We start from the raw sequence: 13,066 nt of genomic DNA, 5'->3' as shown, positions 1-13,066 counted from the left end.
ACATCTTGTTATGAAGCCACGTCTTACCAGCCAACATATCACTGGGGAATCGACACCATTCAAAATGGTAGGCTCCACCATGAAGATACCTGGCACAGAAATCAGGCCAGACCTGTCAACAGGGACGCGGATTGCGTCCTACCCCGCCCGGATGATTATCCGTCCGGGCAGGGCTCTGTGGGTCCTACCTTGATGTAAGTGTTTTATCCACGCCGTTCAATGATTTTCTCAGATCATTTAAAGATATTATATTAAAAATGATGCAGGTAAACAGCTCTAATGGACCACACCAAAGGAAGCTGCACTGATAATGACAACCACCGTTGAAACCTTTCTAAGGGCCAACGTGATGTTATTTTACCATCCAACCATTCATAAGGTCATTTAGATGCGGATGAAGTGAAAACACAAATATCAGCTTGATCCGAAACTTCTCCAGCTCTCAAGAAATTTTTAATGTGGACGTTAAATCCCCACTTTGTGGTCCATTTAAGCCTTGGACCGTCCTCATTTTTTGGTTCATATCTTAAAATGAGCTGAGAAAATAGTTGAACGGCGTGGATAAAAAACTTACATCACGGTGGGTCCCACAGAACCCTGCCCGGACGGATTACCGTCCGAGCGGCAATCCGTGTCCTGTCAACAGGTGGGCTGCACCGTTGGAATGAGTGGATAAGCGATGGTGACTCAACATCTAGGCATGGCCAACCTAATGACGGACCCATCTGATTGTTTGAGCTAGATGATCATCATCATCAAGGGGTAGGTGTGGCCCCAACCTCACCGAGGACAGTGCGGCCCTTACCACAGGGCCCACCTTGATGTATGTAATCTATATCCACACCATCCATCTGCGGATTAGGATCATTTTAGGTCATGAGCCTAAAATTGAAGAAGATCCAAATTTCAAGCAGACCATACCGTAGGAAACAGTGATGATTGAAGGCCCCACTATTAAGAACTTACTAGGGCCACTATAATGTTTCCATAGTGTTTATTTTCCATCTAACCTGTTGATAAGGTCACATAAACCTGCTTGATCCAAAACTTATGCCATCCATTAATGGTCAATCATAACCATTTCCTATTGTATGGTCCACCTCAGAATTGGATCTGCTTCATTTTTAGGTTCATGCCATAAAATGATCTGTCAAACTGATGGATGGCATGGATGTAGAATACATACATCAATATGGCCTCAGGGTAAGGACCTCATCATCTTGGGTGGGGCAGGCCGCACCTAATCCGCTCCCCTTCATCATAGGACCTGACATTAGCATGTACGGATGTTCTGCACAAACAACACGTTGGCGGGAAAGGTTTGGCTGCACCACAAGTTAGCATACTTCCATCTGTGTGTCCAGTTCTCAAATGACGGAAAATTGATGAAGATTATCGTTCTGATTTCAGGCCAAAACAGGGTGCTTTTGGTTATGAAATGATTAATTAATTAATTATTATTTTTTCATTTTCAGGAATATAGGCTCAAACAACTTCACTGGTTCGCTCCCACCTGAGCTGGGGAATTTGACAAGTCTGCAATCACTGTAACTTCTCTTATTATTATTATTATATTTAATTATTCTTCTTCAGAAATATCATATGATGCATTTGGAATTTCAAATTTGCCACCCAATTTATGGAGATTAATATGTAAATTTTTTTATTTTTTTATTTTTCCGTTTATTTTCTTTTAGTTTTCTTTCTGAGAAGCTTTTTAGTCCAACCGGCTGAATCATAAGTTACTGTCCACCCAGTGAATTACATCCAACCTTCTTACAGGTGGGATCCACCATGAGAATAGTGATTTATTATTATTATTATTATTAGTATTATTATATTATTTTTTTTTACGATGGTATGGTAGCAGCAAAATGTTAGCCTTGAGTGGTTGTTGGAATGAGTAATATTCCCTTCCCTGGACGCTTTGTTTGCATTTACATGGCTTTTCAAAGTACCCTTTCAGTCATTTTAACTGCTTTGACCATTTTAAAAATATAACTCAATGGTCAGCTACTTTTTCCTCTAACTCATAATAGCATAAGAAATTGTACAACTGGATTCATGATCTATGCTTGATTTTCACAGATCCATTGATAGCTGCGGGCTAAGCGGCCAGATTCCTTCAACATTTGCCCGCTTGAGAAATCTGAATGCCTTGTAAGAGCTCGTGATTATAAGCCACATGGAAGCCATCAAAATCGCAGGCCCCACCTTTGATTTCTCTTGAACTAACACTAGTACAACTTATGGTGTGCAATCCAATGGGCATTAAAATGGAAAAATTCCCAATGGTCTGAATACAACAGATCCTAATGCCTATTATCCAGAGCTCAGGATCATTTGATTGATCTGATTTTTGGATTATGACCCATCTACTGTGGGGCCCATGATTTCGGATGGTTCAATTTTTGTTACTTGTATGCCATGTCTATCTTTTCTTATCCCTTGATTTAATAATATCCGCATTTGCGGTGGAAAATATGATTGGATTTCAGGTCGGCATCTGATAACAACTTCACAGGAATAATACCTGATTTCATTGGGAGTTGGGATCTCACTGATTTGTAAGCTAGTACTTACGAGTTCTATACTGATAATAACTCCTATCTTTCTCATTTGGTAGGCATGGGATTGCGTAACAAAGTCTCCCGCCATCCATTGGTGGGTGGACAGGAATTCTATCCACACTCAAAGTAGGTTTGGTGCCACATGCTGTTCTGAATGTGGATAGGAATTTCCACCATGTTCAATGATCGGTCATCTAGTGGGACACGTGTACGTTAAATGTGGACAACTGGCCTTTTTTTTTTTACCTGCAAGTGGGACCTACTATGTGAGTAGCATAGTGAGTGCACTTAGCAGATCTCATTTTCTTGATACGCGCCATGCTATACTTCTTTAAAGAGTATTTGTAATGCTGAAAATGTTGATGCAGGGGTATGCAAGGCAATGCTTTCGAGGGTCCCATACCATCCAGTGTTGCTAATTTGACCTCACTGAACTATTTGTGAGTGTCAGTGTTCATTAACTTGTAATAATCTTCTTATAGCCTTCCTTCACATTACTAAATTTTGATATTGGAATTTGTGCTCTAAGAGTGTGTTTGGTTGCACCAAACATTGTGAAATTTCATGACATTTGGCGAAACTAAACACACCCCAAGTAGAATTTCCAAAAATCACGGAGTGGGATCTCCTGTGTTCTACAGGAAAGAAGTAGCTCTTTTGTATCCAGGCAACAATCATTTTGATTTTTAAAGTAAAACTCTTGAAAATCGTGAATTGTTTTTCTCCAAACGTGGCCTTAACTAACCATGCATGTACTCGTACAGGAGGCTCAGTGATGTGTCTAATGGGAGCTCCTCGTTGAATTTTATTGAGAATATGACATCTTTACGCATCTTGTAAGGGCATATGATCTCAGCATGTGTAGTAATACTAATCTGTTAGATTATATTTTTCTTTTTTCATTCATGCCTAGAAAGTTAAAATGACATACTCATATTACTTTTATGCTTTCTCTACAGAGTCCTAAAAAACAATATGCTTTTTGGCACTATCCCGTCCACCATTGAAAATCTTCAATCATTGAAGCATATGTGAGTTTTTCTAATTATGTTTGGTTCAATCATTAAACATTTGCAGTGTATATAACGGGAGTGGAACCAGTGCCTTTAGTCAATGGATTACATGGGGCATAAGTGAATGAGATCAAAACTGTTCATTTGGTAGTGAATTGTCCATAGTCCAATAATCACACTGCTTGCATCATCATAAGTTAGTAACTATTGACGTTTAGTGAGAAGAGGGTTCATTTTAAAGATGGTTAGGATAGCCCAATCACAACAATTTTGTGCAAGTGGCCCATCCATGGAAGAGCAGATGAGATGTTGGTCCGGTGTATGGTGCATGCTATACGGGAATGAAGTTCATAAATGCTTGATGTGTTGGACGTGGCCTATGGGGCCCACTAGTGATCAACCACTAATGGATGGGTCCCATATAAGTTTTCCTCCTTTATCCTTTCTGATTTCCCTTTGCGGTTTAAAATTGAATTTCAAACTCTGAGGTTTAAATTGGACTTCAAACTAGAGATTGTGAGGTTCGGATGAGACTGGATAAATTTTCAGCCCTACCCAAACTCCAGCCATTCTCTTTAAATAGGGATGGGATGGTATCTTGTAACTCCAAGAGTTTTAGAGAGAGAAATGGAAAAATAATAAATCATAGATTATGTCCATCTGACCTATTCTTTATATGATCCAAACCATCGATCATGATTTAGGGCCATCTTAACCATAAAATCAGATGGGTGATAAGACCTCTCTACTCCCCTAATGGTTAGGAGGACCTTTGGACGTATATCGTAGATCTTTGGCTTTTGCGAAGGTCCTATATTATTTCCTCCCCCTTTTTTTATTTTTTATTTTTTTATTTTTTATTTTTTTATTTAACCCTTTATTTAGATCACTTTTTGTATTTATAGCATGTACTACAGACCATTAGATGTACATCGTAGATCTTTGGCTTTTGCAAATGTCCTATATAAATTTCATTTTTAAAATTTTTTTAATTTAATTTAATTTAATTAATTTATTATTATTATTATTATTTGTTTATTTTCACTCTTATTTGATTTGACCCTTTATTTTCACTCTTTATGACCATGATACTCACTTTGAAGTTTCTCTTTCGGACTCTCTTGTTGTAAGCCCAAACGATCTTTTTTCTGATAGCATTGGGAGTGACTTAGTGCACACATGTGCTTTTCGTCTGCAATGTACAATTGATCGTATTTGGCTTGTTGCAACTCCCATTCCTCAACTCTACTTTCCAACAATACTCGTAGTGATGGAATTTCTATATCGACTGGTAGAACTACCTAGATTCCGTATATAAGCTCGAAAGGAGTTGTGCATGCAATAGATCATATAGTCATTTGATAGGCCAGAGTGCATATGGAAGTATCTCTGACCAGTCTCGATATGTTTTGACCATTTTCTTGAGTATTCCGACGAGTGTCTTCTTGGCTATTTTGACCCATCTGAAGACAATAAGGGCTAGATCGATGTCATTGAATCTTGAATTTATCGAGAAAATCATCCATCTTCTTATTGACGAAGGGTGTCCCATTGTCAGTGATAATGGTATGTAGAACTCCATATCAGTTGATGAGATTATTCTTCATGAACTTAATCATATGAGATGTTGTTATATTGGTATAAGATGTTGTTTCTGCCGACTTGGTGAAGTAATCGACTGCCATGAGTCTATACTCATGGCCATTTGAAGCTTTCGAGTTCACCTTTCCAATGATATCGAGACCCCACATAGAGAAAGGCCAGGGTGTAGTCAGGTTGTATAATTCTGATGCCAAGACATGAATTTGGTTTGTATGTTTTTGACACTTGAAGCATTTCTTGACATGTTAATAGTAGTCTATCTCCATTGTCATTCATTAGTAGCCGAGACGTAAGATCTTCTTTGCCATCATATGCTTGTTCATATGTGGGTGACACACTTCGTCATGGAGTTCTTCCATGATTCTTACAGCTTCGGTTTCTTCCATGCATCGAAGAAGGACTTAGTTGAATGATCACTTATAGAGAACTTTGCCACTGATCGTAAACTGTCCCGCCAAACGTTAGATGGTTCGGCAATCGGTTAATGTAGCTTCTTTCGGGTATTCCTGGCTTTTGATGTAACACTTAATATCGGTGTACTAGGGTTTACTACTTGGGGCAGCTTCAACTTCTTCTATTTGTAGGCAGAAGATTGGCTCTTCTTGGATCTCTATTGTGAGCTCCCATTCTAAAGCTCCTTTAGGAATGTCTAGCATTGATGCTAGGGTGGCGAGCGAATTGGTTATTCACTCTTGACATGTGTGAGAAGGTGATTTCTTCGAACTTCTCGACTAATTTTTCGAGATATATGTGATACAGTATCAACTTCTCATCCTTGGTTTTTCTAATCATCATTGGTTTGGTTAATGATAAGATGTGAATCTCTGAATACTCGTAGCTTCTTTATACCTAAGATTGTGGCTTCCCTGATTTAGGAAAAAGGTCTTCAAAGGTTGGTAATCTAGTAACAAGTGGCCAGATACATAATTGACAAGAGTTTGTCTCTTAATTGCCTTCTGAGTGACATAGGTGATGTTAAACCTAGACAGAAGTCATATTCACTTTTCTATTCTTCCTGTGAGTGCTGAATTTTTGAATAAGTACTTGAATGGGTCCATACGAGTAAAGAGGATAGGATATGCAATCATGTATTGCCTAAGTCATTAAGTCGCCCAGACTAGGGTGAGAAATGTTTTTCTTGAGTACTGAATATACCGAGTCTTGTAGTCGGTGAACCTACAACTAAAATAATATATTGCTTGTTCCTTTCTTCCCATTTCGTCATATTGACTGAGGAATAGCTAATGGTGTATGCTGCTACTGATATGTATAACAATAGATGTCGTCCAGGAGTTGGTGGCACTAAAACTGGGGGATTCATTAGGTATTTCTTGATTTTATCAAAAGCAGATTGGCAATATTCATTCCATTCTTTCAACAAATTCTTCCATAGGAGCTTGAATATTAGCTCATAGATGGGAGTGATCTGTGTGATGAAGCGACTGACGTACTGGATCCTTCTGAGAAAGCCTCAAATTTCTTTTTCATTCCTTAGAGGAGGCATTTCATAATAGCCCTTGTCTTTCTCTCATCGACCCTAATGCCTTCCTTACTGACTATGAAGCTGAGAAGTTTACCTCCGCTCGCACCAAAGACATATTTTTTAGGGTTTAGACGGAGATTGACTTTTCTAACCTATTAAAAAGCTTCTTCAGGTCTACAAAGTATCCTTCAACCGTACGAAATATGACGATCATGTCATCTATGTACACTTCCATTTCCTTGTTCATCATGTCATGAAACAAGACAGTCATTGCTTGTTGATATGTAGCCCTGACATTCTTTAGATCAAACGACATAACCTTGTAACAAAATGGCCCCCATGGTATGATGAATGAAGTCTCCTTACAGTCTTCTATAACCATCTTGATTTGGTTCTAGCCTGAGAATCCGTCCATGAATTTAAGAAGATCTTGTGCCTTATAGTGTTGTCAACCAGCATGTGGATATGTGGTAGGGGGAAGTCATCTTTAGGACTGGCTTTGTTGAGGTCTTGGAGGTTGATGCACATTCGAACCTTGCCATCCTTCTTTAGTACTGACACAATGTTGGCAAGCCATTCAAGTACTTGGAGTCTACAAAAAATCCCGCATTGTATTATTTGATGACTTCTTCTCGGACCTTAAGAGTCCATTCTGGCTTCGTTTTTCTCAGATTTTATTTAATTGGCTTCATTTTAGGCTTAGTAAACTAGTAATGCACTACAAGTTCTTTATCAAGTCCAAGCATGCCTTCATATGGGAACGCGACATTGGACAACCTCAGAGTTAGGAAGTCTACCATATTTTACCTATATTATAGAGATAACAATTGTTCGACACGCACTTCCCGAGGAACTTTAGAAGTTCCCAAGTTTATAATCTTGAAGTCGTCTACCATAACGTTAGCCTTCGTTTCAAACTTTTTAAGGAGATCATCTAGCTCAGAAGTTGTGTCATCATCTTCCCCATCCTAGACTATGTCTAGAGCCATGAGTTTAAAGTCTAACTTGATCTTTAAATCGTATATATCGACCATGAATTCATGTGGCTCCATAGACGAACTAGCCAGATTATTGCATGTAGGTTTTGAAAGATTCATGGATGTTTTGATGTTTTGTAAAGCTGAAATATTTGATGTTTTTGGATTTTGAAAGTTATATATATATATATATATATTGAAATTTTAGCTCCAAGGGATTCAGAATAGGTCGGCATTGCAAACCAAGATTGAGGCTGACTTAGCTTTAGATCCCGAATGCTACTTAAATTGGCATTTTTTTTTTAGCACCGATGCCCTTAGATGACTCACTGGCTGATTCAATTGTCATGGGGTCTAAAGTCCAACTAAGACTCCCAACCCTTCCGACTAAAGTTGATGAGATGGGTGGAGGATCATGGACTAAACTGATCACTATTTCCTTCGCCTAGTCGGGGTCAGGATCAGGGTTAGAGTTGTACTTTGTCCCTCCTGGGTCACTTACCACGCATTGGAGTTCTTCTAACTCCTCGGCTGGTTGTGACACTTGGATATCAAACAAATCTAGGACTGGTCATTTCCTTTTCATGGTCCAATGGATGGACTCCATTTGCTTATGGTTGGATGCATGATATCATTGCTCTTAGTGGTGGGCTGCTGATGTGGACATGTTGCATCCCTGGCTGGAAGGCTGAGCAGGCAAATCATGCCCTTGGATGGTGAGAGTGGGCAGGTTGTGCCCTTGGTTGACTACGGGTGAGATGGGGAAGTTGTCTTCTTGATTGGTTAAGGTGGGCAGGCTATGCCCTTGGTTAATTATGATTGAGATGGGGATGTTGTCCCCTTGACTAGCTAGAATGGGTAGGTTGTGCCTCCTAGTTGACTGTGACTAAGATGGGGAGGTTGTCCCCACCAAGACCTAGGTAGTGACGAATGGTCAAGCCCATGGAGCCCACCATGATCTATATGTTTTATCAACACCTTCTATTTATTTTGAAAGATCATTTTAAGGTGTGATCCCAAAAAGGAGGTACATTGAAGGATCAAGTGGACCAACCACATGAAGCTATGGGGATTGAACTCTCAACGTTAAAAACTTCCTAAGGCCTAGGGTGATGTTTATTTTCCATCCAACCTGTTCATAAGGTCATATAGACCTGTATGAACAGAAAACATAAATATCAAATTGATCCAAAACTTCTGTGGTCTGTAACAGTTCTCAACGGTAGGCTATAAATCCCTGTGGTGTGGTCCAATTGAGGATTTGATCTATCTCCTTTTTTTTAGCTCATGCAGTAAATTAATATGTCAAAACAAATGGACGACACAAATAAAACATATATATCACGGTGGGGCCCGCAAAACCCTCTAACATGACTGACCATCTCTAGCGAGGTCCTAGTTGGGCAGTACCCAACCCGTGCCCGTGCTGCAGGCAGTTCCCTCCCAAAAATCTCATCAAACAATTGTGAGAGGGATGCAGACCAATTTTTTATGGGGCCCACCATGAAATCCATTGACCACAACCAGAAAATCAAGCTTACTGATTTAGATGCACCATATCAAAGAAAATAGTTGGGAGAAAGGCGTCCACCATTGATTTCTTAGGAAGCGTACCATGATTATTATGTGAAATTCACTCAAACCATTAGATGTTAAAATTACATTTAAAGCTTGGGGCTCAAAAGTCATGACAATATATAATTCAGGTGGAGCATATTGTGGGAAGTAGTTTGGAGGGTGAGCATTTTTTTATACACTATTTCTAATCATATGATCCACCTAAATTAGGGATGGGACTAGCTTTTGAGTAGGGCTGTACACTAGTCAAGCTAGCTCGAAAAGCTCGTTCAACTCAGCTCAGCTCAGCTCGAATTGACTCTGCTCGAAAGGCTGACTCAAGGCAAGTCAAGCTTGTTTACTAAAGCTCGAGTTGAGTTCAAGCCAACTTCGACCATGGTGTATTTTAACTCGACTTGACTCGAAGCTAGCTCGAGCTTGACTCGAGTATATGTATGTATGTGTGTGTATATATATATATATATATATATATATATATATATATATATATATATAAGAAGTTAAAACTTAAAAGTTTTTACTAAAAAACCCTACCCATCCCCATTCCCTCTTTTTCTTTCCCTTACCCTACCGAGGTAAACTCGACTTGACTCGAGATAAACTCGACTCAACTCGAACCACTAGCTCGACTCGAACTTGACTCAAAAGCTTTGGCAAACAAGCCAAGCTTCAATGATGAGCTCGAGGGCGAGCTCGAGCTTGAGCTCGAACTCAAGTATAACATGGACGAGTCAAGCCGAGCTTGGCCCACCTTGACTCGACTCGGCTCGATTTACAGCCCTACTTTTGAGTAATCGAATCGATTTTCAGAAACATATCTAGTTAGGATAATTTTTGGTGGTTTTCATTATTCTCCGCACTATCTTTAATTTGTTCTCCTAATTCCATATAAGAGTAAATTAGACTTTTTACTCACCATTGGTACTGTCACAAGAATGCTTTGATAAATATTAAAAGTTAAAGGATATTATTGGAATGTCATTCATTTGAATTTTTGGATAAAATTTAGTTTTTACTTTCAACTTTTTGGCGAAGGCTTCAACTTAATTTTGGTAGCATTGCTCGCCATTTGTTGCTTTGCACACTCCTGCTCACGTCTTGTGCCTCACCACATTATAATCTGGTCCATTCATCTAGTAGGCCATGCAAAGGACTTGTCACATGCCTTTGATCTCTAAATCTTCTTCTTAGCAATTCCATCTCACTTTTGTTTTTGTTTACCATATTAAGTTGTTTACTTTTGTAGGGATTTGAGCTTCAACAATTTAAGTGGCCCAATTCCAGCATCGCTCTTCAATCTAAGTTCACTTGCTAACTTGTAAGAATCAAACGGTCTTTCCTCAATAAAATGTTCTTTACATAAGTCTCTTTGATGTATGTATTTCATCATCACAATTTTCAGGTTTCTTGGAAACAACAGCTTATCCGGTACATTGCCGTCCCAAAAAAGAAATACACTTCTTAATATGTATGTTCATCTAACTCATTTGTATTTAGCTTATAGCCTTAGGCATGTTTGGATACAGTATTGAGTTGAATTCCAATCCCTAGCTCTGATAGTAAAAGAGAGAAGAGAAAGAATAGAAGAATAAAACTAAGGTTAAAGAAAACCCTAACTCTGGTACCATGCAAAGGGGAGAAGAATTTTTGGGGGAAATGTTGTGTTCGGGAGCAAATGACTCCCCAACACTTATTTTATGAAAAGAGTATCTGCAAATGGTATGGTCTCGTGGGAGCATTGAAGTGTGTGTGAGTAATGGTCACATGGAACTAGTTGTATGCCCAAATAGTTTGCATGTGAGGCTCACCATGGAGTTTATACAACATCTTGCCCCTTCATTAAACTTTTTCCATCATGAAAATTAGATGCCCCAGAAATCAGGTTGATCCAACTATTAGGTGGGGTACACCATAGAAAACTATGAAACATCATATAAAAAGTTCACATTCATGTGGAACATCCCATTTTCATGCTTAGATCATCTTGATTTTTGTGGCATCCTATTCTTATGGTGGGACAACCTTTCTGGATAGACGAGATGTCACACAAACATCATGGTGGCCCCCACAAGTCAACTAGTTTTTTTCTTTTTCTTTTTTCCAGAAAGACTGCCCATTTCATTCAGCATTCAAAATGTTCCAAAATATACATTCGGACTTCCCCGGGAGAAAAAGGACCTAGGGGAAGTCTATCCTAAGGAACTCAATGAAAAGGACAACCAGAAAAAAGATAGGGACCAACAGGACATTAAGGCACCCTAAGCGCTCCTAGCCCCACCTTGTCTAGGAAGAGGAGCCCTCTAAGGTGGGGAGGGAGGTCAGTGATATAGATACAGAAAAAGGGGGATTGGCAATTGCTACCCAGGCGTGCTACGGTATTAGCTGGGGCGTTTCCTTCCCTGAATATATGTTTAAACTCAACCTACCCTCTAAGCCGAAGCTTTCTATCCTGGTGAGCCAGTATTTCCATTTTCACCCCATATTTGCGCCATCATTTATGACTTTAACTGCAAGGAGAGAATCTGATTTGACCACCACTTTGGAGTAACCCAGGGAGAAGCAGTGATAGAGATGTCTCTCTCTCTCTCTCTCTCTCTCTCTCTCTATATATATATATATATATATATATATATATATATATATATAGGGAAAAGGTACTATGCGCTCAACCTCACGATAAGCTCTCGTGAGGTCGAGTTGTGTGGGCCCCACCGTGATGCGTGTCGACCATCAACACCGTGCATTTGATGGGTCCCCTCTAAATTATGGGATATCCCAAAAATCAGCCGTATACGGAACTCAGGTGGGCCATACCATCTAAAATCATGTGAAGACATGCCAAAAACATATAAAAGCACTTGGTGGGGCCCACTGTAGTTTTGAATGCTTTGAAACTTGGTCTGAACCCTCATCCAAGTGGGACACACATAATGGATGGGCTGGATTTGCAAACCACATCTCGGTGGGCCCAAAAAATGATTATGAATGTTTTAATGGTGCACGGCCCCTCCCCACTTCTGTATGTGGTGTGGCCCACACAAGTCACGGATTGACTTGATTTTTGAGACCTAGGTCCACGATGGAATGGTGCATCTGACTGATGTGGTAGATGTTCAAAACACATCACGGTGGGGCCCACACAACTCGACCTCATGGGACGGTCTTGTGAGGTCGAGCGCATAGTACCTATTATATATATATATATATATATATATATATATATATATATATATATATATATATATATATATATATATATATATATATCTCAATAGAGGGTTCAAGTGAATGTGCACGATTCTTTTTTAGGTGAGAAGAATCAGTTCCACAAATTAAAGAGGTCTCATTTCCTAGCCTAGCATAAACTGTCAATTTTCCCAATTTAATATGTGATCTGGTTGGCATACTCAACAAGTATCAACTTGGGTGTGCCAACAAACATGGCCTAATAAAGGGAAATGAAATCAATTTTCATGGAAAAACTGCATTTTCTCCATTTGAAAGAATTAAAAAAAAAAAAAAGTTTTGAAAACCAGTCCCCATTTCCCACTTCATTTGGATCGTAGGTTCCTTCACATAAGTTATTTACATCTCTAGTATCTTATCTTGGTTTCTATTTTTTTTTTTCAACAAATAAGTGTTGGGAACGGAAGCAACCTTAGAGATGAATTAAACACATAATAGAGAAGAAAAGAAACTCAAGTAAACACAGAGAACACACAAATTTTACATGAAAAACTCTTGTGGGAAAAAACCATGATGCAAAGTGATGAACAATCCAAAATAGTCAACAAGTTACAAGAGATGGAACCCATGTCATGAGACGACTCCCTTCAAAAGCCT

The 13,066-nt window shown here is 39.2% G+C and overlaps 1 protein-coding gene across 1 annotated transcript in view; it reads left to right on the top strand.

Moving 5' to 3' along the window:
• Positions 1 to 13,066, top strand: part of LOC131220929 (probable LRR receptor-like serine/threonine-protein kinase At1g56140) — a 134,848-nt gene that overhangs the window by 13,038 nt on the left and 108,744 nt on the right. The window contains exons 7-14 of the mRNA XM_058215877.1: positions 1,476 to 1,547; positions 2,089 to 2,160; positions 2,499 to 2,567; positions 2,939 to 3,010; positions 3,335 to 3,406; positions 3,530 to 3,601; positions 10,470 to 10,541; positions 10,626 to 10,691. Of these exons, the coding sequence (XP_058071860.1) occupies positions 1,476 to 1,547; positions 2,089 to 2,160; positions 2,499 to 2,567; positions 2,939 to 3,010; positions 3,335 to 3,406; positions 3,530 to 3,601; positions 10,470 to 10,541; positions 10,626 to 10,691 (567 nt within the window). The remainder of the gene's footprint in view (positions 1 to 1,475; positions 1,548 to 2,088; positions 2,161 to 2,498; positions 2,568 to 2,938; positions 3,011 to 3,334; positions 3,407 to 3,529; positions 3,602 to 10,469; positions 10,542 to 10,625; positions 10,692 to 13,066) is intronic.

This window comes from Magnolia sinica, chromosome 12 (genome assembly GCF_029962835.1).
Source record: "Magnolia sinica isolate HGM2019 chromosome 12, MsV1, whole genome shotgun sequence".
NCBI classification, from domain to species: domain Eukaryota; kingdom Viridiplantae; phylum Streptophyta; class Magnoliopsida; order Magnoliales; family Magnoliaceae; genus Magnolia; species Magnolia sinica.
This window is presented reverse-complemented; position numbering and strand designations above follow the sequence as displayed.